The sequence below is a fragment of the Salmo salar genome, chromosome 13 (assembly GCF_965601325.2).
Source record: "Salmo salar chromosome 13, fSalSal1, whole genome shotgun sequence".
Lineage (NCBI taxonomy): Eukaryota > Metazoa > Chordata > Actinopteri > Salmoniformes > Salmonidae > Salmo > Salmo salar.
The window spans coordinates 43161647-43185584 of NC_138303.1; the positions used below are offsets into that span (position 1 = coordinate 43161647).

The following is a 23938-nucleotide window of genomic DNA, read 5'->3' on the forward strand; positions in this document are numbered from 1 at the left end:
CTCTCTGTCTGTCTGTCTCTCTCTGTCTCTGTCTCTCTGTCTCTCTCTCTCTCTGTCTGTCTCTCTCTCTCTCTGTCTGTCTCTCGGTCTCTCTCTCTCTGTCTGTCTGTCTCTCTCTCTCTGTCTGTCTCTCTCTCTGTCTCTGTCTCTGTCTCTGTCTCTGTCTCTGTCTCTCTCTCTCTCTCTCTCTCTCTCTCTCTCAGTCTGTAACGACAAGTAGAAAGCGTGGCTTATAGTCCTACTAGATGCTGTAAACTAGGGTGCTGAGCCATGCAACAAACACATCCTCTGAGAATGAAGGGGCCTAAACCCTGCTTCAAATAAGCAATTGAAAAGCAGAGGGTTTAGACTGAAAGAGAGGCGGCATCAGCTCTTGTCAAGATGTCTAGTGGGTTGAGAGCCTGTGGTTGGACGGCTGGAAACACTGCCTTGTCTCCATGATTAATGTAGGGTAAATAGGAGGCAGGAGCCAGGGAAAGTGGTGCCTAGAGATTGTGTAACATGAAAACATAATATCACAGAGTTTTTATTGAATCTATTCCACAGTATGGGCTAATTTCATTACAAAACTTGTTTTCCAGAAGTAGAATGCGCTCTTTAATCTCAATAAAATGCTGTTGGAGAATGAAGTCATTCTAATAAGAAATGAATAAAGATAATGATTCCACTGAGATTGATTTCCCACAAATGCATTTATTAAACATCTCATTAATCAAGAACAGTATCAAATACGTATTTTTTTTTTAAAGCTATGATCCTTAGTTTCTGCATCCAGTTTTGATTTATAGATTAATGACATATACCCGTTGATTCTTGAAGAATATAACTTATAACCTCATGAGCTTAGTTCAACAGTCGTACCCCATCAGAACCCATCAGAACACAAAGTATAAGCTTGTTTTAATCCAATGTTTGTCAACAATGTAAATGTAAACAAACACTGTATAGCCTCAAAACATGGTTAAAACTATACATTTGAAATCATGGATGGTCCGTCCTTGCATCCATAGCGCTGTTTATGAATTTGAGAGTGGTTACATCTCTCCAGCCCCATCCCTTAGCGTTTTTTAGCGAAACAGGGACAGGGAGACATTTTGATATTGTTTTAAGGAAGGATTCTAGCTTCAACACAAACACATATATAACAAAAAAAGAACTTAATTCATTATGAACATATACTTCTGTGTTTTCACTCTTACACAACTCACACAAACGAACAGCTATTTAATGATAAGAACACAAAACATGGCCTAACACAACGTCACCTACAGCCGAAGTAATATTCCTTTCTCTCTGATGTACAGATATGGCCGCCACAATTATTCGACACATTAGGAGCTCTTGAAAAAAACAAAACTGATCGCTAGTACGTTACGCTACTTACAGGATTATTCTGGATGCGAAAGAAACGCACACCTGTTCAGGCGAGGTGCTGGCGAGCGGAGTAGAACACCTGTTTAGGCGAGGTGCTGGCTAGCGGAGTAGAACACCTGTTTAGGCGAGGTGCTGGCTAGCGGAGTAGAACACCTGTTTAGGCGAGGTGCTGGCTAGCGGAGTAGAACACCTGTTGAGGCGAGGTACTGGCTAGCGGAGTAGAACACCTGTTCAGGCGAGGTGCTGGCTAGCGGAGTAGAACACCTGTTTAGGCGAGGTGCTGGCTAGCGGAGTAGAACACCTGTTTAGGAGAGGTGCTGGCTAGAGGAGTAGAACACCTGTTCAGGCGAGGTGCTGGCTAGAGGAGTAGAACACCTGTTCAGGCGAGGTACTGGCTAGCGGAGTAGAACACCTGTTCAGGCGAGGTGCTGGCTAGCGGAGTAGAACACCTGTTTAGGCGAGGTGCTGGCTAGCGGAGTAGAACACCTGTTTAGGAGAGGTGCTGACTAGAGGAGTAGAACACCTGTTTAGGCGAGGTGCTGGCTAGCGGAGTAGAACACCTGTTTAGGCGACGTGCTGGCTAGCGGAGTAGAACACCTGTTTAGGCGAGGTGCCGGCTAGCGGAGTAGAACACCTGTTTAGGCGAGGTGCTGGCTAGCGGAGTAGAACACCTGTTTAGGCGACGTGCTGGCTAGCGGAGTAGAACACCTGTTTAGGCGAGGTGCTGGCTAGCGGAGTAGAACACCTGTTTAGGCGAGGTGCTGGCTAGCGGAGTAGAACACCTGTTTAGGCGAGGTGCTGGCTAGCGGAGTAGAACACCTGTTTAGGCGAGGTGCTGGCTAGAGGAGTAGAACACCTGTTCAGGCGAGGTACTGGCTAGCGGAGTAGAACACCTGTTCAGGCGAGGTGCTGGCTAGCGGAGTAGAACACCTGTTCAGGAGAGGTGCTGGCTAGCGGAGTAGAACACCTGTTTAGGAGAGGTGCTGGCTGGCGGAGTAGAACATCTGTTTATACGAGGTGCTGGCTAGCGGAGTAGAACACCTGTTTAGGAGAGGTGCTGGCTAGCGGAGTAGAACACCTGTTTAGGCGAGGTGCTGGCTAGAGGAGTAGAACACCTGTTTAGGCGAGGTGCTGGCTAGAGGAGTAGAACACCTGTTTAGGCGAGGTGCTGGCTAGAGGAGTAGAACACCTGTTTAGGCGAGGTGCTGGCTAGCGGAGTAGAACACCTGTTTAGGCGACGTGCTGGCTAGCGGAGTAGAACACCTGTTTAGGCGAGGTGCTGGCTAGCGGAGTAGAACACCTGTTTAGGCGAGGTGCTGGCTAGCGGAGTAGAACACCTGTTTAGGCGAGGTGCTGGCTAGCGGAGTAGAACACCTGTTTAGGCGAGGTGCTGGCTAGAGGAGTAGAACACTTGAAAAATGAATGGAGAGCCTCACACTCTGGGAGGCCAGATGCAATAATTGAATAACCGACGTTTCGACAGACAAACCTTCTTCGTCGGGATCATTACGTGATCATAACATAACACGTGATACCTATACCGCAAAGTAAAATTCCTTCCTCTCTGATTTAAATAGACGACAAGCACAAGCCAATTACATGACACATGAAAATACAAAACGGATTGATAATGTGTTCAAAACATGCATTTGACATGCAAAACAGTAGCAGAATGTCTTTGAGGATTTTATTGCTTATGTAAATCATGTCAGTTTTGATAAAAAGAGAACATTTTGCCACAAGGTGTAACATCGACAGAGGGAGCAGTAGTGGTCGCTTTTGGACTAGAAACCTAGAAGGATACTGGAAACCCTATAGGTAATACATCTGCATTCTTCAGTGAGCCACGATCAGAAAGTTGAAAGAAAGCTAGCCTCCACAATGCTGCTTTGATTGAATTGACCACCGATACACACGCAAATGACTGAAAGTCTAGGCGTTTAGGTTTGTGGCGAAGGCCTGCTCTTACAGGTGAGTAAGTGTAGGGGGTTCTAGGTCTAAGAGGCATCCTCTACACCTGAAATATGCACTGATGTCACTGTCAACATAAGAGGATAGGTGCCCTGGGGCGAGTTTGGAGAGACCTGTGCACAAACATCCGCTGTCTACAACCGTAAGGTCTGACTGCAGACTATCAGAGGCAGGCGCAGTTCCGGTGGTGAGCTGGGGAAGGTCCATGGGAGTAACACATAAACAGTCACTGGTGTTGGCCTTACTGTGAGAACCCGACGCAGGGGTACGATCATAATTAACCAGGAGAAGGTTTGGAGATCGAGTCCCTCTCACCAGACAAGCACTTCTGAATCCTGAGTACCCAACTCCAACAGAGGACCTTGGGCTGAGGGATGGCATGTGTGAAGCGGTAGAGAGGGACGGTGACGGTGTCTCAGTCGCTGTCCCTCTGTCCTCCTTATGATCCTTCTTGTATTTCATGCGTCGGTTCTGGAACCAGATCTTGATCTGCCGGTCTGTGAGCCTCAGGCCCGCAGCCATCTCCAGCCTGCGTGGTCGACAAAGGTAGGGGCTGAAGTGAAACTCCTTTTCCAGCTCCACTAGCTGAGTACTGGTGAACGCCGTCCTCGCTCGCCTCCCTCTGTCTCTACCTCTGTCTCTGTCTCCGCCTCGCCCTCCATCTCTTCCTCTACTTGGGAGACCACCAGCCTCGTTACGACTGCACACTGAATCACGTGGGGAAATGACAAAAGGAACATGTAAATGAGCAGTCAATTAAAAGTCAGCGAGCGGGCACCCAGGCGAGCTTCCGCCTAGCTCGCGTAAAAAGGGAAAAGCTTAACTGAGGGACTTCGGAATCCTAATAGGCATCTTGTAAAGTGTCCTGGGATAAAGTGTATTTTCTGGAGTCAATTAAACTTTTACTGCAGTGGACTAAATCAGGGTCACACAGTGTTTCTTGGTAGTCTTAAACACATCTACATTAAAACAAAAGTATACACCTCACACACATGGTTATGGACTTAAGAAAAGAAGACACCTGGACCATGTCAGATATAGAGTTGAAATGTATTACATTTTGAGTTTGCATCCCAATATTACTCTTTATATACATCACAGAAGACTGAATTATAACAACACTATTTGACATAGAAACCACCGGATTTACGTTTAAAAAAACGTTTTTTTTAAATTAATGATGAAATTATGATAAATATTAATAACATTCCACTCATGACGCCAAAGAGGGGACTTTGGGTCATTGACTGCAGGAAAGGGCAACATGTGTTTCTTTCAAAGCTTTCTTCTCTCCTTAATTGCAGCAATTGCTTTGGGTTCATGACTAACCCAAGAGAGACCTGTCACATGGGCCTAAGAGAGAAACACATCTATACCTTGCTGATAATGTACTGCAAGTGTCTGAGACATAACACAGGGACCAGTTACAGCTTTTCTCAGATGGTGGTGTTTTGAGAAAGTTGGTTTAAGGGAATCGTCTTACGCATTAATCAAATCTACAGACGGCAGTAGTGTACCTGTCAACTCAATCACTTAAAGAGTGCCTTGGGACCCCCACTGGAAACAACCACAACAATCCTATCAGTAACTATTGTATTCAGGGTTTAAAGTCCCAGTTTACACCTGGATATCTGACCTACTTAGGAGGAAATGATCCTGTGATAGAATTGAGAACTAACATAAGGAGTTGTTCAAACGTATTATTCAAATTTCTTCAAATGTAACACAGACATATATATGTGTATATACACTCTTAGAAAAGGAGGGTGGGAGAACCCTTTCTGGAACCAAAAAGGGTTCTTCAAAGGGTTCTTCTGTGGTGACAGCTGAAGAACCCCTTTAGGTTCTAAAAAGCACTTTTTTCTCCTAAAAGTGTAGGTATAGCATAATTCTGGTCAATAAAAAGAGAATTATAGGCAACATCTAAACTCTAAATTACGTCAATAAAGGTTAAAACAAGAACTACTGCCTAATACTTATTCTTTCTATGTTAATATGTGAGCAAGTCATTACTCACAAATGTCCTTTTGGCACCAAAATTATAAGGTGTGCAATGTTCTGATAAAATACGTTTGAAGACTAGGTAAATGCAGATATAGGCTAGGGTAATATGGACAGTCATATGCACATTCATCATTATGTCACTGTACTATATTAAAATATGATATTATATTTACCTAATTCGTTGGAGTCAGATGCACTCTGGTTTAGGTCATGCCGAGTTTCTCTCATCCAGGGGAAGAGATGCCTCGGAGAGAGGAAGTAAGTGGATGCACTGCACCTCTTGCCTCTGACGCCTGCTTTGCCCTTGGCATGGCGGGTATCCACCGGGTCCGGGGTGCCCCATAACGGGTCAGTCGGGTACGGCGTACAGCTGATACAAGCAGAAGAGGTGAATGAACGCTGGAAGAGTGGAATCTCTCGGAATTGTGGCGCGTGGCCTCCTTCACTGTGTCCGGTGCCGTATCCAGCAGGTTCGGTTGCAGTGTTGTGTTCGTCCTGTAGATGACATGGGAGAAGGGACTGGTGCTGGTCCATAGACCTAGCAGGGTGCACTTCATCAAATTCACTCTGATAAATAGAACTATGGGTACGCCCTGAATGTTGGGAAGATATGCACTTTTGCATGTTAAACATATAGCTTTACAACGAACGTAAATGTAAAAGCTTTATGCAGAAGACTTTGAATAAGCTTTATGACTGTATTGAATAATATTACCAGAGGGGTAAACCGTGAAGTCACGTGGGGCCGTCCTCCAATAGTCGCGCGCTGGAGTTGCAAACCGTCCGAAAGGAACTTAATCGCGCTGGAGGAACCCGCTCCGATTCTTCAGGCAGCATTGCAATAAGCACGAGTTTCTTCACCTATGGATGAAAACAATTAATTAGTGTATGAAAAGTATGAGAGGACTAGCAGTGTATGTATGCAGTTTTAGAACGCGAGAGAGGGGAAGATGGAGGGAGAGAGAGGGAGCTAGAGAGAGAGAGAGTAAGAGAGTGAGTGAGTGAGTGAGTAAGAGAGAAAGACAGAAAAAGAGGCACGCACTGAACGCATCATTTGGAACTAAATATCTATTCGTTTTTTTTTATTTACAGAGTACCAGTACCAGGAAGAATTCGAACGGAAATCCAGCGCAATGAAAGTTGCTTCGTTTTTTAAAACTTTCCTGGTAGGTTATATCAATGCTCCTTGTTGGAAACTATTGAACAAGTAATATGTTAGCCTACTTGGATAATATCAATGCTATCGCAAGACATACAAAAAAAATGACATTTGACTAAATGTGTAATTTTCCTGAATGTATTATTGTAACATGAGTGTGCTGTTTGTTGAAGTGTTATTACTATATTAAAAATGAGGACCAACCATTGTGAATGGTATTCCTCTGGATATACAAAGCTTGGGCTTAAAACTCTACTTTTGTCTATTTACTTTATTCTATTTGCTTGTGAATATGCATTCAGTTCATAGTAGTTGTATGCTAATACACTCAGTGAGGGAACTATCCGAGTTAGTAGTGCACTTATCTAGTGAGATAAAGGACTTATATAATAGATTCGAATAGAGTCAATGGGAGTGGTCAAACAAAGGGTTTTGACAATCATTGCCACACAAAGAGAATGAGAAGACCGCAAAAGAATATAGAAAATAATAGTATTTTTTCCCCTCAAATGTCTGGCTACCTGCGATTACTAATCAATATCCACGTGGATGTGTTTTGCTCTGCCAAACAACATTCATATTACAGAGTATTTTTCGATTGATGAAAACCCGTGTGTATGGACGGACAGACAAAGAGGGAGGCAAATGACTGGCTGGGCTACTACTGTACGTTATACGAACTCAACGCTAAAACCAAAGCAATAGCCTATGGACTTCAGGGAGTTGTTAGTCGTTTAACTTGGAGGTGTGATGTTGCAGTAATATTTAGGCCAACGTAAATAGTATTATAAAAAATAAACTATATAGCTAGCTATAAATACCCTACACAAACAAGCATGGGCTACAGCAGAGCCGTGCAGAGATAGGGCTCTGGTGGCTATAAAGTGTACGTGGACTAAGGATGATATTATCTCAAAATGTTGATTAGATTCTAGGCCTACAATAATATATTTTCACTAGTATTTCTATAGTATAATACAACAAATCTGTTGAGGAGAATCCTCAATAGAGGTCTTCCAGCAGCACGGTGATGGATGATGCACTCTGGATCGCCTAGCCGGGACGACCCAGCATCTTCACAGCACCACTCTGATTTAATCCCTCTTCCGTTTACCCTCCTTCTAGCCTCGCCACAAGGGTAACCTCACTCCCTGATTCATATCCTCCATTCGCACGTCACACACTCACTCCAATAAGTTATTTGAACATAAACATGAGCATATCATGTTCTCAATATTGTAGGCTTAAACGATTAAAGGACATTTTGACGGGATCATTTAGAATAACGGAACAACAAGAATAGCACGCGAGTAGAGATAGGATTTCCGGCAACATCAAATGTTCATGGAGAGCAGGCAAGTGATAATCAGGATAAACAAAATACTCCACTTGAATTTCAGCTAAATCGAGTTATGGGTCATAGTCATATCCTAGTCATGTTCACAGCCTCATAGTAATGAGAGCCTTTTCAGAATCATATAGGAGATTGGGACAAACAAGAAGACCATCTCTTAAAACGTTAACAATCAGACGTGTGCACATACAAAAAAATGATATATATTCGCATGTATTTACCATATTAGGCCTACATTAAAATAGGCTGCCTCAGCAGACCCTCCTCATGCTCTTAACCTTTCCAATTGTTCTTCCTAAATCCTTCTTGTTTTAAGAGCGACTTGTTATTTAGAGTACAGTGAATTGCTGTGACAGAACTTGTCAGATAGAGGTATTCAGTGTGCACATAGCAGGGTTCGCATTGGTGCCATTTAGGCGACATGACATATGACTTGGTCGGTGTGCGGTGAATGCGAGACGATTCATTCCAACCTGGGATACAGATACTAATAAGGGAACTCAATAGGCCTATTTGAGCTTCATGTGCATTTAATCCACTTTTTCATTTCCCTCACCCATGATCAATTTCGATATGTAGGCTACACATACTCAGTATAGTATTAGGATTAGGATAATTATAAGGATAACATTATTATTATTATTATTATTATTATTACCATCATTATATTGTGTACCTGTAACGTCTGGCACTAATTTTAGCTGGAAATGAGAAATGAGGGTAAAGGAATTCAATTCCGTTTGTTTTCTTTGTTTCAAATCGTTGAACACTCGGCTGTATTGGACATAGAATAGAATCTGTGATATACTATCTCAGCAAGAACATAATTTAGCTCCTCCGTGCGCCTACACCACGATTCTCCGTGAACTCTGGTTGAACCGCCCAAGTGGCAATAAATCATTTTTCTCTGTCTGCAAAAAAGCGCGCGCCAGTCCCTCTGGGTGTCAACCCCTTTTTCTTGGCTTGGTGGCTGACACAAACAGCCGAGGAAACATTGAAAAAGTTTCGTAACGATTGAGGATTTTAACGTACAATATATCTTAACTCACAGCCTATAGCATTTCCACTAATGTGGGCTTTTTCGTGTTGACATGGCTACCATGTAGGCCTAGCACATGCAGCAAAATTCCTAACCCCTTTGTTCCAAAAACACTGTTCTCTACACTGCTCTTCTCAACAAAAAGCATCCATGCCAATAATGCATTTTCGGCGGACAGAGCTCGAGTCGGGCAGAGAAGAGGAGACAGAGAGCTCGTGGAAGGACGTTAATGGGCAGAGGATGTTGTCGGTTAAAACGGTGCATACAAATGGACCTGTCTCGGCGGAGCACGCGGGAGATTTATTGGCCCGGTGCCCTACATTTCTGTAAACAATTCAGAGTGAAATGAAAGGACCGGAGACTTTGCTGAGCACTGCACACTTCATACATGAGGAATAGGTAAAAGACACACATTGTCATTTTCCTTTCTTCCCAAAACATGTGTTAATGTATTGACCTATATGAATAGGCCATTTACATGCAATGCACTTAGAAAAACGGTTCCTTATAGAACCCTGCATGGCGCCATTTATGAATTATGGCTACTACCATTAAACAGCAATATTTTGAGCTAAGAATATAATTTAATAAACAATTAAATAAAGCACAAAAGTATACCAGCATAGTTTTTTGTTGTTGTTGTCATTATTAGCAAACATAGTTTGGAAATATGCATTGGTGGCCAGGCAGGTATCACTTTGTTTGAATGATGGCCTAAGTCAACTCTGGCTGACTTCTTTACAATACAATACAATAAAATATCCATTAGTTAGAGTGAACATCAAAAATGGGTCATCTGCTCCCTTCTCAACCCCCCAAACCTCACACATACAGCTGAGGTCGGAAGCTTACATACACTTTGGTTGGAGGCATTAAAACTCGTTTTTCAACCACTCCACAAATGTCTTGTTAACAAACTATAGTTTTGGCAGTTAGGACATCTACTTGTGCATGACACAAGTAATTTTTCCAACAATTGTTTACAGACAGATTATTTCACTTATAATTCATTGTATCACAATTCCAGTGGGTCAGAAGTTTACATACACTAAGTTGACTGTGCCTTTAAACAGCTTGGAAAATTACAGAAAATGATGTCATGGCTTTAGAAGCTTCTGATAGGCTGGCGGAAACAGGTACAAAAGTATCTATATCCACAGTAAAACGAGTCCTATATCGACATAACCTGAAAGGTTGCTCAGCAAAGAAGAAGCCACTGCTACAAAACTGCCATAAAAAAGCCAGACTACGGTTTGCAACTGCACATGGGGACAAAGATCGTACTTTTTGGAGAAATGTCCTCTGGTCTGATGAAACAAAAATAGAACTGTTTGGCCATAATGACCATCGTTATGTTTGGAGGAAAAAGGGGGAGGCTTGCAAGCCGAAGAACACCATCCCAACCGTGAGGCACAGGGGTGGCAGCATCATGTTGTGGGGTGCTTTGCTGCAGGAGGGACTGGTGCACTTCACAAAATGGATGGCATCAAGAGGAAGGAAAATTATGTGGATATATTGAAGCAACATCTCAAGACATCAGTCTTGGTCGCAAATGGGTCTTGGGACAATGACCCCAAGCATACTTCTAAAGTTGTGGCAAAATGGCTTAAGGACAACAAAGTCAAGGTATTGGGGTGGCCATCACAGAGCCCTGACCTCAATTCTATTGAAAATTTGTGGGCAGAACTGAAAAAGCATGTGCGAGCAAGGAGGCCTACAAACCTGACTCAGTTACACCAGCTCTGTCAGGAGGAATGGGCCAAAATTCACCCAACTTATTGTGGGAAGCTTGTGGAAGGCTACCCCGAAATGTTTGACCCAAGTTAAACAATATAAAGGCAATGCTACCACATGCTAATTGTGTGTATATAAACTTCTGACCCACTGGGAATGTGATGAAAGAAATACAAGCTGAAATAAATAATTCTCTCTACTATTATTCTGACATTTCACATTCTTAAAATAAAGTGGTGATCCTAACTGACCAAAGACAGGGAATTTTTAGTAGGATTACATGTCAGGATTTGTGAAAAACTGAGTTTAAATGTATTTGGCTAAGGTGTATGTAAACTTCCGACTTCAACTGTACAGTTGAGACAAACACAGGTTTACGCGGCTCTCCAGGATGGAGAGCATGTTGTGGGGCACAACAGTAGGGTATTGTTTTGAGGATGTGAACCCAGCAGCCCTCCAGTTGTCAAATAAATTCTGCCGTTTTTTAAATCAGCGCCCAGCCCAGGATTTGAACAGGCCACCTTTCAGGCCACAGGTCCATCTCCTGCCATAGGTCCAACTCCTTACCCACTGGGTTACCTCCGTGACTCATTACAGAGAAGAAGAAAAAAGGAGCTAAAACATGAGTTCATATTCAGACCTAAACATGAGTTCATCTGCCAAAATGAAGCCATAATGCTATGCAGACATACAGTACCAGTCAAAAGTTTGGACACATCTACACACTCAAAGGTTTTTCTTAGATTTGACAATTTTCTACATTGTAGAATAATAGTGAAGACATCAAACTATGAAATAACACATATGGAATCATGTAGGAACCAAAAAAGTGTTAAACAAACCAGAATATATTTTATATTTTGGCTTCTTCAAGGTAGCAACTCTTTGCCTTGATGACAGCTTTGCACACTTTTGGCATACTCTCGACCAGCTTCACCTTAAATGCTTTTCCAACAGTCTTGAAAAAGTTCCCACATATGCTGAGCACTTGTTGGCTGCTTTTCCTTCACACTTTTCCTTTCCGTCCAACTCATCCCAACCCATCTCAATTGGGTTGAGGTCGGGTAATTGTGGAGGCCAGGTCATCTGATGCAGCACTCCATCACTCTTATTCTTGGTAAAATAGCCCTTACACAGCCTGGAGGTGTGTTGGGTCATTGTCCTGTCTCACTAAGCGCAAACCAGATGGGATGGCGTATTGCTGCAGAATGCTGTGGTAACCACATGCTGGTTAAGTATGCCTTGAATTCTATATAAATCACAGACAGTGTCACCAGCAAAGCACCCCCACACCATCACACCTCCTCCATGCTTCACGGTGGTAACTACACATGCAGAGATCATCCGTTGACCTACTCTGCACGGTGGTTGGAACCAAAAATCTCAAATTTGGACTCATTAGACCAAAGGACAGATTTTCACCAGTCCAAAGTCCATTGCTAGTGGTTCTTGGCCCAAGCAAGTCTCTTCTTCTTATTGGTGGTGTCCTTTAGTAGTGGTTTCTTTGCAGAAATTCAACCATGAATGCCTGATTCACACAGACTCCTCTGAACAGCTGATGTTGAGATGTGTCTGTTACTTGAACTCTGTGAAGTATTTATTTGGGCTACAATTTCTGAGGCTGGTTACTCAATTTTTTTTTTTTTAACCTTTATTTAACTAGGCAAGTCAGTTAAGAACAAATTGTTATTTTCAATGACGTCCTAAGAACAGTGTGTTAACTGCCTTGTTCAGGGGCATAACGACAGACTTTTTTACCTTGTCAGCTCAGGGATTTGATCTTGCAACCTTTTGGTTACAAGTCAAACAATCTAACCACTAGGCTACCTAGGCTACCTACCTGAACTTATCCTCTTCAGCAGCAGTAACTCCTTTCCTGTTGCGGTTCTCATAAGAGCCAGTTTCAGCATAGCGCTTGATGGTTTTGAACTTGAATAAATGTTAAAAGTTCGTGAAATGTTTCGGATTGACTGACCTTTATGTCTTCAAGTAATGATGGACTGTCGTTTCTCTTTGCTTATTTGAGCTGTTCTTTCCATAATATGGACTTGGTCTTTTACCAAATAGGGCTATCTTCTGTATACCACCCTGACCTTGTCACATACAACTAATTGGCTCAAACACGCTAAGAAGGAAAGAAATTCCACAAATTAACTTTTAACAAGGCACACCTGTTAATTGAAATGCATTCCAGGTGATTACCTCATGAAGCTGGTTGAGAGAATTCCAAGAGTGTGCAAAGCTGCAATCATGGCAAAGGGTGGCTACTTTGAACAATCTCAAATATAAAATATATTTTTATTTGTTTAACACTTTTTTGGTTACTACATGATTCCATATGTGTTATTTCATAGTTTACAACGTAGAAAATAGTAAAAATAAAGAAAAACCCTTGAATGAGTAGGTGTATAATTGGTACTGTATAATTGTATAATTATTTTGATGCTATGGAAGAACAACTTACCTGCAGTTGTTGTCAGCAGCAGCCAAAAGAGAGATCCTCTGTCTCTGACAGTTCTGGGTTACTGCCAGACTGAGCAAAACATAGATAGTGTGTTTACATTTTACATTTTAGTCATTTAGCAGACGCTCTTATCCAGAGCGACTTACAGTAGTGAATGCATACATTTCATACATTTTTTTTTTTTCTGTGCTGGCCCCCCCGTGGGAATCAAACCCACAACCCTGGTGTTGCAAACACCATGCTCTACCAACTGAGCTACAGGGAAGGCTAGGTGTGGGGAAGGTGGGGAAGGTGTGTTAAAAGTAATGTAATGATTAACGAGGCGATTGAATCAGCAGGACTTATTATACATAATATATTATAAATAATTTATACATGCCTCCTCTCAGTCAGCAACAGTCTTTCTAATGGCTTCATGAAACACAGGCTAGCCCCTTCAATTGACTCCACACGGAAATACTGAACTAAAAGAAACATTTAGCTAATTGCTAATGTCAGGCTGGGTCCGTAGCTCTATTTGGCATACGAAAATGTATTTTATTTGAAAGAGTTAGCTGGCTAGCTTGTAAAGGGACTAATTCAAGTAGCTTAGTTTTTTTCTGTTAGTTAGCTAGCTAGCTTATAAACGTGCTCAAATTCTAATAAAACTATAGACTATAGTTTATCATATGACTAGGGACAATGCAAGGGGACAATAGGGACAATGCAATTTTTTGTTGTTGTTTTGGCTCTGTACCAGCACTTTGGATTTTACAATGACTGAGGTTAAAGTGCAGACTGCCAGCTTTCATTTGATGGTATTTTCAACCATATCAGGTGAATTGTTTCGAAATTACAGCACTTTCTGTTCATAGTCCCCCCATACAGGTATTAAAGTAGTCAAAAGTTTAGTATTTGGTCCCGTATTCCTAGCACGCAATTGTGTTTTGTTTTGGTTGTGTTTCACATTATTTTGTGCCCAAACGAAATGAATGATTAATAAGTAAAGGCCCAAGACATTCAAATAACGATTGACATATTTTCATTAAAAAACGTTATTTTGAGGAATGTATTCATACTTTTTCATCCTTCTACAAAATATAGTCCCGACACAAATCTAGAGTTGCTACCCAAGCTGACTGGTCATTCTATCGGTTTGGTTGCCAGAGACGCGACCCAGTCGTTAAGTCTTTTTGTTCGGTATCTATGGATGCGACCCAGTCGTTCGTTCTAAATGTTCTACTGCCATACTGGCTGGCAACGTTCTTATCCCTTGCTTGCTAGCTAGCCAACTACGGCTAACGTACAGTCACGTCAAAAAGTGCAGCCAGAATAACAGCAAAGTAGCCACATTAGCATTTGTTTCAGCTGTTTTCTAGTTACATTTATTTGGATACGTCCATAACAATGAGCTAATGAGGCACGATTTCACCTGGCATAGAAAATGTGCTCACTTAATCAGGACACTGTTGTTCAGAGGAACTAGCCAACAACACAGCTAACACAATCCCCTCAAACTGAAGCTGGAAAGACTGCAAACTAGCTGTACTTTGTTTTACCTTTTTTCAATTTACATTTCTTAGTATATATCCATAAAAATGATGCCAGCTGATTTTGACTGGCGGAGAAACACTGCCTGTCTCATTTTTTACATTTAAGTCATTTAGCAGACACTCTTATCCAGAGCGACTTACAGTAGTGAACACATACATTTCATTATTTTTTTTTTGTACTGGCCCCCCGTGGGAATCGAACACACAACCCTGGCGTTGCACACATCATGCTGGCATTGCAAACACCAGGCTCTACCAACTGAGCCACAGGGAACTGTGTCATCCCGACTCCTGAAACCTTCATTACTGTGGGACAGCTGGAGATGAATTTGAATATTGAAACAATGTTGCAAATGTCGGAGAGACTAACAGCAAGGTTTATGCAAATCTCCGCTGTTGAAAACTAAATGTTAGTCAAAAAGAAATGTGAGATAATGTCTCTAAATGCTTTTTATAATGGAGATCAAGTTTATAAATTGCTTGACTGGGCTGATGAGAAAGCATTTTAATGTCATAGATTTAGCCGAAGGTAACTTGTGGAATAGACACCCGCTGGAATGCGGTTTTAACCAATCAGCATTCTGGATTAGACCCAACCATTGTAAAAAGAACGTATAGCCTCTTGTTGATTATCCCTTCATGTTATTTTGGAGTCACTTTTATTGTAAATAAGAATATAATATGTTTCTAAACACTTCTACATTAATGTGGATGACACCATAATTATGGATAGTCCTGAATTAATCGTGAATAAAGATGAGTGAGAAAGTTACAAATGCACAAATATCATACCCCAAGTCATTCTAACTTCTCACCATTACAATAACAGGGTAGGCTATGATATTTGTGCGTTTGTAACTTTGCTTTTATTAAACACATTATTTCCTCTTGTTTTCTATCTAGCATTTATTTTGCAACAGCACAGGGCTGTATGAACCTTGCTGTTAGCCACTCAGACCTCGGCAACAATGTTGCAAGGAATGAAATAGATTATCTTCCCCTTGCCATAGATAGAGAGCAAGCATGTCAGACGTCAGCGAGCTATTTTTCTGACCAGGTGAAGTCATGCAGCTGCATCATTAATATGGATATAAATGCCAAATGGAAAACTAATTAAAAGGGAATGCAGGCTATCATTTCAGAGTTTGATGTGACTGGATTAGCTTTTGTTAGCTGTTCATTTCTAAAACTCCCCATTACACTCTAGGGTAGGGATAGAACACTCGAGATTCCTGCCTTCACCAGCGGCTTCACAAAGTATTCACACCCCTTGACCTTTTCCACATTATGTTGTGTCACAGGCTGAATTTAAAATTGATTAAATGTAAATGTATGGGTCACTGGCCCACGTGCAATATCCCATAATGTCAAAGTAGAATAATGTTTTTAGAAATGTTTACAAATTAATTAAAAATGAAAAGCTGAAATGTCTTGAGTCAATAAGTAGTCAACCCATTTGTCAGGACTAAACGTTTGCGTAACAAGTCACATAATAAGTTGCATGGACTCACTCTGTGCAAAAATTTTGTTGAACATGATTTTCATGACTACCTCATCTCTGTACCCCACACATAGAATTATCTTCAGTCGAGCAGTGAGTATCAAACACAGATTCAACCACAAAGACCAGGGAGGTTTTCCAATGCCTCACAAAGAAGGGCACCAATTAGTAAATGGGTAAAAAAAGAAAAGAAAACAGACATTGAATATCCTTTTGAGCATGGTAAAGTTATTAATTACACTGTGGATGGTGTATTAACACACCCAGTCACTACAAAGATACAGGCGTCTTTCCTAACTCAGTTGCCAGAGAGTAAAGAAACTTCTCAGGGATTTCAACATGAGGCCAATGGTGACTTACACACAGTTACAGAATTGAATGGCTGTGATAGGAGAAAACTGAGGATGGATCAACAACGTTGTAGTTACTCCACAATATCAAATTAAATGTTATATGTCACATGCACAGAAAACAACAGGTGTAGACCTTACAGTGAAATGCTTACCTACAAGCCCTTAACCAACAATGCAGTTTTAAGAATAATACCTAAAGAAAAATAAGAAATAAATGTAACAAATAATTAAAGAGCAGCAGTAAAATAACAATAGCGAGGCTATATACAGGGGGTACCGGTACAGAGTCAATGTGCGGGGGCACCGGTTAGTCGAGGTTATTGAGGTAGTACAGTTGAAGTCGGAAGTTTACATACACTTAGGTTGGAGGCATTAAAACTCGTTTTTCAACCGCTCCACAAATGTCTTGTTAACAAACGATAGTTTTGGCAAGTCGGTTAGGACATCTACTTTGTGCATGACACAAGTAATTTTTCCAACAATTGTTTACAGACAGATTATTTCACTTATAATTCAGTGTATCACAATTCCAGTGGGTCAGAAGTTTACATACACTAAGTTGACTGTGCCTTTAAACAGCTTGGAAAATTACAGAAAATGATGTCATGGCTTTAGAAGCTTCTGATAGGCTAATTGACATCATCTGAGTCAACATCCACAGGAACACATCACCTGTGGATGTATTGCAAGACCTACCTTGAAACTCAGTGCCTCTTTGCTTGACATCATGGGAAAATCAAAAGAAATCTGCCAAGACCTCAGAAAAAAATGTGTAGACCTCCACAAGTCTGGTTTATCCTTGGGAGAAATTTCCAAATGCCTGAAGGTACCACGTTCATCTGTACAAACAATAGTACGCAAGTATAAACACCATGGGACCATGCAGCTGTCATACCGCTCAGGAAGGAGACGCATTCTGTCTCCTAGAGATGAACGTACTATGGGGTGAAAAGTGCAAATCAATCCCAGAACAACAGCAAAGGACCTTGTGAAGATGCTGTAGGAAACAGGTACAAAAGTATCTATATCCACAGTAAAACGAGTCCTATATCAACATAACCTGAAAGGCTGCTCAGCAAGAAAGAAGCCACTGCTCCAAAACCGCCATAAAAAAGCCAGACTACGGTTTGCAAATGCACATGGGGACAAAGATTGCACTTTTTTGGAGACATTTCCTCTGATCTGATGAAACAAAAATAGAACTGTTTGGCCATAATGACCATCGTTATATTTGGAGGAAAAAGGGGGAGGCTTTGAGGAAGGAAAATCATGAGGAAGGAAAATTATGTGGATATATTGAAGCAACATCTCAAGTCATCAGTCAGGAAGTTAAAGCTTGGTAGCAAATGGGTCTTCCAAATGGACAATGACCCCAAGCATATTTCCAAAGTTGTGGCAAAATGGCTTAAGGACAACAAAGACAAGGTATTGAAGTGGCCATCACAAAGCCCTGACCTCAATCCTATTGAAAATTTGTGGGCAGAACTGAAAAAGTGAGTGCGAGCAAGGAGGCCTACAAACCTGATTCAGTTACACCAGCTTTGTCAGGAGGAATGGGCCAAAATTCACCCAAATTATTGTGGGAAGCTTGTGGAAGGCTACCCAAAATGTTTGACCCAAGTTAAACAATATGAAGGCAATGCTACCACATACTATTTCCGTGTATGTAAACTTCTGACCCACTGGGAATGTGATGAAAGAAATAAAAGCTGAAATAAATCATTCTCTCTACTATTATTCTGACATTTGACATTCTTAAAATAAAGTGGTGATCCTAACTGACCTAAGACAGGGAATTTTTACTAGGATTAAATGTCAGGATTTGTGAAAAACTGAGTTTAAATGTATTTGGCTAAGGTGTATGTAAACTTCCGAGTTCAACTCTATATACTGTACATGTAGGTAGAGTTATTAAAGTTACTTAAGCATAGATAATAACAGAGAGTAGCAGCAGAGTAAAAGAGGGTGGGAGGCCATGCAAATAGTCTGGATAGCCATTTGATTAGAAGTTCAGTAGTCTTATGGCTTGGGGGTAGAAGCTGTTTAGAAGCCTCTTGGACCTAGACGTGACGCTCCGGTACCGCTTGCCGTGCGGTAGCAGAGAGAAAAGTCTATGACTAGGGTGGCTGGAGTCTTTGACAAGTTTTAGGGCCTTCCTCTGACACCGCCTGGTATAGAGGTCCTGGATGGCAGGAAGCTTGGCCCCAGTGATGTAGTGCCTTGCAGTCGGAGGCCGAGCAGTTGCCATACCAGGCAGTGATGCAACCAGTCTGGATGCCCTCAATGGTGCAGCTGTAGAACCTTTTGAGGATCTGAGGACCCATGCCAAATCTTTTCAGTCTTCTGAGGGGATTTGTCGTGGCCTCTTCACGACTGTCTTGGTGATGTGGACACCAAGGAACTTGAAGCTCTCAACCTTCTCCACTACAGCCCTGTCGATGAGAATGGGGTCATGCTCGGTCCTCCTTTTCCTGTAGTCCACAATCATCACCTTAGTCTTAATCACGTTGAGGGAGAGGTTTTTGTCCTGGCACCACACGGTCAGGTCTCTGTCCTCCTCCCTATATGCTGTCTCGTCGTTGTTGATGACCAGGCCTACCACTGTTGTGTCATCGGCAAACTTAATGATGGTGTTGGAGTCATGCCTGGTTGTGCATTCGCGAGTGAACAGGGAGTACAGGAGGGGACTGAGCACGCACTCCTGAGGGGCCCACATGTTGAGGATCAGCGTGGCGGATGTGTTGTTACCTACCCTTACCACCTGGGGGCGGCCCGTCAGGAAGTCCAGGATCCAGTTGCAGAGGGAGGTGCTTAGTCCAAGGGTCCTTAGCTTAGTGATGAGCTTTGAGGGCACTATGTTGTTGAATGCTGAGCTGTCGTCAATGGTATAGCATTCTCACATAGGTGTTCCTTTTGTCCAGGTGTGAAAGGGCAGTGTGGAGTGCACTAGAGATTGCATCATCTGTGAATCTGTTGGGGCGGTATGCAAATTGAGTGGGTCTCGGGCTTCTGTGATAATGGTGTTGATGTAAGCCATGACCAGCCTTTCAAAGCTCTTCATGCCTACAGACATGAGTGTATGGATCAGCAGTCATTTAGGCAGGTTACAGTGCCTTGCAAAAGTATTCATCCCCCTTGGCTATTTTTCCTATTTTGTTGCATTACAACCTGTCATTTAAATGGATTTTTATTTGGATTTCATGTAATGGACATACACAAAATAGTCCAAATTGGTGAAGTGAAATGAAAAAAATAACTTGTTTCAAAAAATTCGAAACGGAAAAGTGGTGTGTGCAATTGTATTCACCTCCTTTGCTATGAAGCCCCTAAATAAGATCTGGTATCAATTACCTTCATAAGTCACATAATTACTTAAGTAAAGTCCACCTGTGTGCAATCTAAGTGTCACATGATCTCAATATATATATATATATATATATATATATATATACCTGTTCTGAAAGGCCCCAGAGTCTGCAACACCATTAAGCAAGGGACAACACCAAGCAAGCGACAACACCAAGCAAGCGACACCATGAAGACCAAGGAGCTCTCCAAACAGGCCGGGGAAAATATCCGAAACTTTAAACATCCCACGGAGCACCATTAAATCCATTATAAAAAAATGTAAAGTATCTGGCACCACAACAAACCTGCCAAGAGAAGGCCTCCCACCAAAACTCACGGACCAGGCAAGGAGGGCATTAATCAGAGAGGCAACAAAGAGGCCAAAGACAACCCTTAAGGAGCTGTAAAGCTCAACAGCAGAGATTGGAATATCTGTCCATAGGACCACTTTAAGCCGTACACTCCACAGAGCTGGGCTTTACGGAAGAGTGGCCAGAAAAAAGCCATTGCTTAAAGAAAAAAATTAGCAAACATGTTTGGTGTTTGCCAAAAGGCATGTGGGAGACTCCCAAAACATATGAAAGAAGGTACTCTGGTCAGATGAGACTAAAATTGAGCTTTTTGGCCATCAAGGAAAACACTATGTCTGGCACAAACCCAACACCTCTCATCACCCTGAGAACACCATCCCCACAGTGAAGCATGGTGGTGGCAGCATCATTTCCATCAGCAGGGACTGGGAAACTGGTCAGATTTGAAGAAATTATGGGTGGCGCTAAATACAGGGAAAACCATGAGGGGAACCTATTTCAGTCTCCCAGAGATTTGAGACTGGGATGGAAGTTCACCTTCCAGCAGGACAATGACCCTAAGCATACTGCTAAAGCAACACTTGAGTGGTTTAAGGGGAAACATTTAAATGTCTTGGAATGGCCTAGTCAAAGCCCAGACCTCAATCCAATTGAGAATCTGTGGTATGACTTAAAGATTGCTGTACACCAGCGGAACCCATTCAACTTGAAGGAGCTGGAGCAGTTTTGCCTTGACGAATGGGAAAAAAATCCCAGTGGCTAGATGTGCCAAGCTTATAGAGACATACCCCAAGAGACTTGCAGCTGTAATTGCTGAGAAAGATAGCTCTACAAAGTATTGATTTTGGGGGGGTAAATAGTTATGCACGCTCAAGTTTTCTGTTTTTTGTCTTATTTCTTGTTTGTTTCACAATTAAATACATTTTGCATCTTCAAAGTGGTAGGCATGTTGTGTAAATCAAATGATACAAACCCCCAAAAATCAATTTTAATTCCAGGTTGTAAGGCAACAAAATAGGAAAAATACCAAGAAGGGTGAATACTTTCGTAAGCCACTGTACTTTAGTGTTATTGGGCACAGGGACTATGGTGGTCTGCTTGAGACATGTTGGTATTACAGACTCAGACAGGGAGAGGTTAAAAATGTCGGTGAAGACACTTGCCAGTTGGTCAGTGCATGCTCGGAGTACACGTCCTGCTAATCTGTCTGGCCCTTCGGCCTTGTGAATGTTGACCTGTTTAAAGGTCTTATTCACATCGGCTGCGGAGAGTGTGATCACACAGTCGTCCGGAACAGCTGATGCTCTCGTGCATGTTTCAGTGTTACTTGACTCGAAGCAAGCATAGAAGTAATTTAGCTTGTCTGGTAGGCTCATGTCACTGTGCAGCTCTTGGCTGCGCTTCCCTTTGTAGTTTGTAATAGTTTGTAAGCCCTGCCACATCCAACGAGCATCAGAGCCAGTGTAGTACGATTCAATCTTAGTCCTGTATTGACACTTTGCCTGTTTGATGGTTCGTCGGAGGGCATAGCGGGATTTCTTATAAGCTTCCGGGTTAGAGTCCCACTCCTTGAAAGTGGCAGCTCTACCCTTTAGCTCAGCGCAGATGTTGCCTGTAATCCATGGCTTCTGGTTGGGGTATGTACGTACAGTCACTGTGGGGACGATGTCATCGATGCACTTATTGATGAAGCCAGTGACTGACAAGGTGTACTCCTCAATGCCATCGGAAGAATCCCGGAACATATTCCAGTCTGTGCTAGTAAAACAGTCCTGTAGCTTAGCATCTGCTTCATCTGACCACTTTTTTATTGACCGAATCACTGGTGCTTCCTCCTTTCATTTTTGCTTGTAAGCAGGAATCAGGAGGATAGAATTATGGTCAGATTTGTCAAATGTAGGGCGAGGGAGAGCTTGAAGAATTATAAAAATAATAATGTGCAAAGATCTTATAGACTTACCCAGAAAGACCTACAGCTGTAATTCCTGCCAAAGGTGATTCTAACATGCATTGACTCAGGGGTGTGAATACTTATGTAAATGAATATATATATTTTTTTACATGTTTTCACTTTCTCATTATGGGGTATTGTTTGTAGAGTGGGGAGGAAAAAAGAAATTGAATAAATGTTTTATTCATTGTGTAACACAACAAAATGTAGAATAAGTCAAGGGGTTTGAATACTTTCTGAAGGCACTGTAGAACCTTTTACCGTAAGGCATTGTAGAACCTTTTTTCGTAAAGGGTTCTTTTATCTTGTCCAAAAGGTTCTATATAGTACCCCAAATAAAGCTTTTTCTAAGACTGTAGGCTGAACCATAGCTATTGGCTTCAACTCCTAACAATAATAACCCATTAAAATGACAGATTAAAAGTGAAACTAGCTACTTTGTCTTTCTTGGCCAACATATATCCTCAGTTTCTGGACATACATTTCTTTGAACATTTGAGTAAATTAACTTGTTGGTTTGTGTCCAATATAGACATAAAACACTACTTTTCAGTTGTATCTCCCTCTCTAGGGCCTATACCATAAACTGAACAACCAGTTCTTTCAGAAGAGTGCTTCTGGGAGTGAAATATTGTTACAGTAACACCCTGCACTTGGATATGGGCCATGGCCAAATGACCTCCAATCTCTAGCACGGATGGAAGTTCTATTTTACATAGTATTTTTGGATTGATTCTCTGTCAATAAGTTCCAACAGTAGGCTAATATAACTTCTAAAACTGTTATGTTCCATTTCTCAAAACACATGATACCTACACAGTACACTGCAGTGAACTGTTACAATTTTGCTTCTGAGCATCACAATCTCATTATTTCCTAAAATGTCCAGGTGGGGCAATATACTGTGCATCAATAATGACTACATTTGTTATGGAATATTTTCATGATTCCTGTATCTGCAACAATGCGATTGGACCCATCAAGTTCTGCAATAATGCCATAGTTTTGATCCTACAGAAATACATTTTAGCCTACACTCAGCAAATGCAACCTTGTAGTCCACCCAGGCAGATTGTTCAAGATTGACTTGTCCTGAAGACTTCGGTAAATGCCTTCTAAACCGGCCACTAGGGGCAACACGGAGCGCTATTACCATAGGCTTGGTGTTATGGACAGGCGTGGTGGATGGGCATAATCCCATGACTTCAGATCAGATGGTCGTGTGTCCAATCCCAGTGGTAGACAATCATATCAAACCTTAACCTTTAACTTAACCATTCGTAATAAATGCCTGAATTGAATGTTTTAACCCTATCCAAAGCCTCAATGTCACAAGGGTCATATGAAAGGGGACCAAGGCGCAGCGTGTAGAGTGCTCATTCTTACTTTATTTCACGAGAACACTTAAACAAAATAACAGAACGACAGCCAACAGTTCCGTAAGGTACTCAGACAAAACGGAAAACAACTACCCACAACCCCAAAGGAAAAACAGGCTGCCTAAGTATGGCTTCCAATCAGAGACAACGAAAGACACCTGCCTCTGATTGGAAACCATACCCGGCCGAACATGAAAACCAACACATAGAAAATGATAACTACAACAAACCCACATAGAAACAGAAAACCCAAAATACCTACAAAACAAACCCCCCCTGCCACGCCCTGACCACCCTACTATGGCAAATGACCTCTTACAAGGGTCAGGACGTGACACTCTCACCTGATTTAATGGACCTGCATAGACTTGGAGAGGTGACAAGAACAGATGGCTGCTGAGAATTATACAATACCTTGGAAATGTATGTTACTTGTCCAGAGAAATAAATGTAATCAAATTCAT

General features: G+C 41.9%; 1 protein-coding gene across 14 annotated transcripts in view; it reads right to left on the reverse strand.

The window, feature by feature from the left end:
* Positions 1–673: 673 nt before the first annotated feature.
* Positions 674–23938, reverse strand: part of hoxc10aa (homeobox protein HoxC10aa) — an 88138-nt gene continuing 64873 nt past the window's right edge. For 6 of the 14 annotated variants that reach the window (XM_045692202.2, XM_014135576.3, XM_014135568.3 and 3 more), the window contains 2 exons: positions 5523–6210; positions 674–4052 (listed from right to left, as the gene is read on the reverse strand). In XM_045692202.2, the coding sequence (XP_045548158.1) occupies positions 3340–4052; positions 5523–5982 (1173 nt within the window). In that variant the 5' untranslated portion in view covers positions 5983–6210 and the 3' untranslated portion in view covers positions 674–3339. Of the gene's footprint in view, positions 4053–5522; positions 6211–13099; positions 13169–23938 lie in introns of those variants that run through there. The other 8 variants (XM_045692203.2, XM_014135574.3, XM_014135567.3 and 5 more) reach the window with 5 other exon arrangements.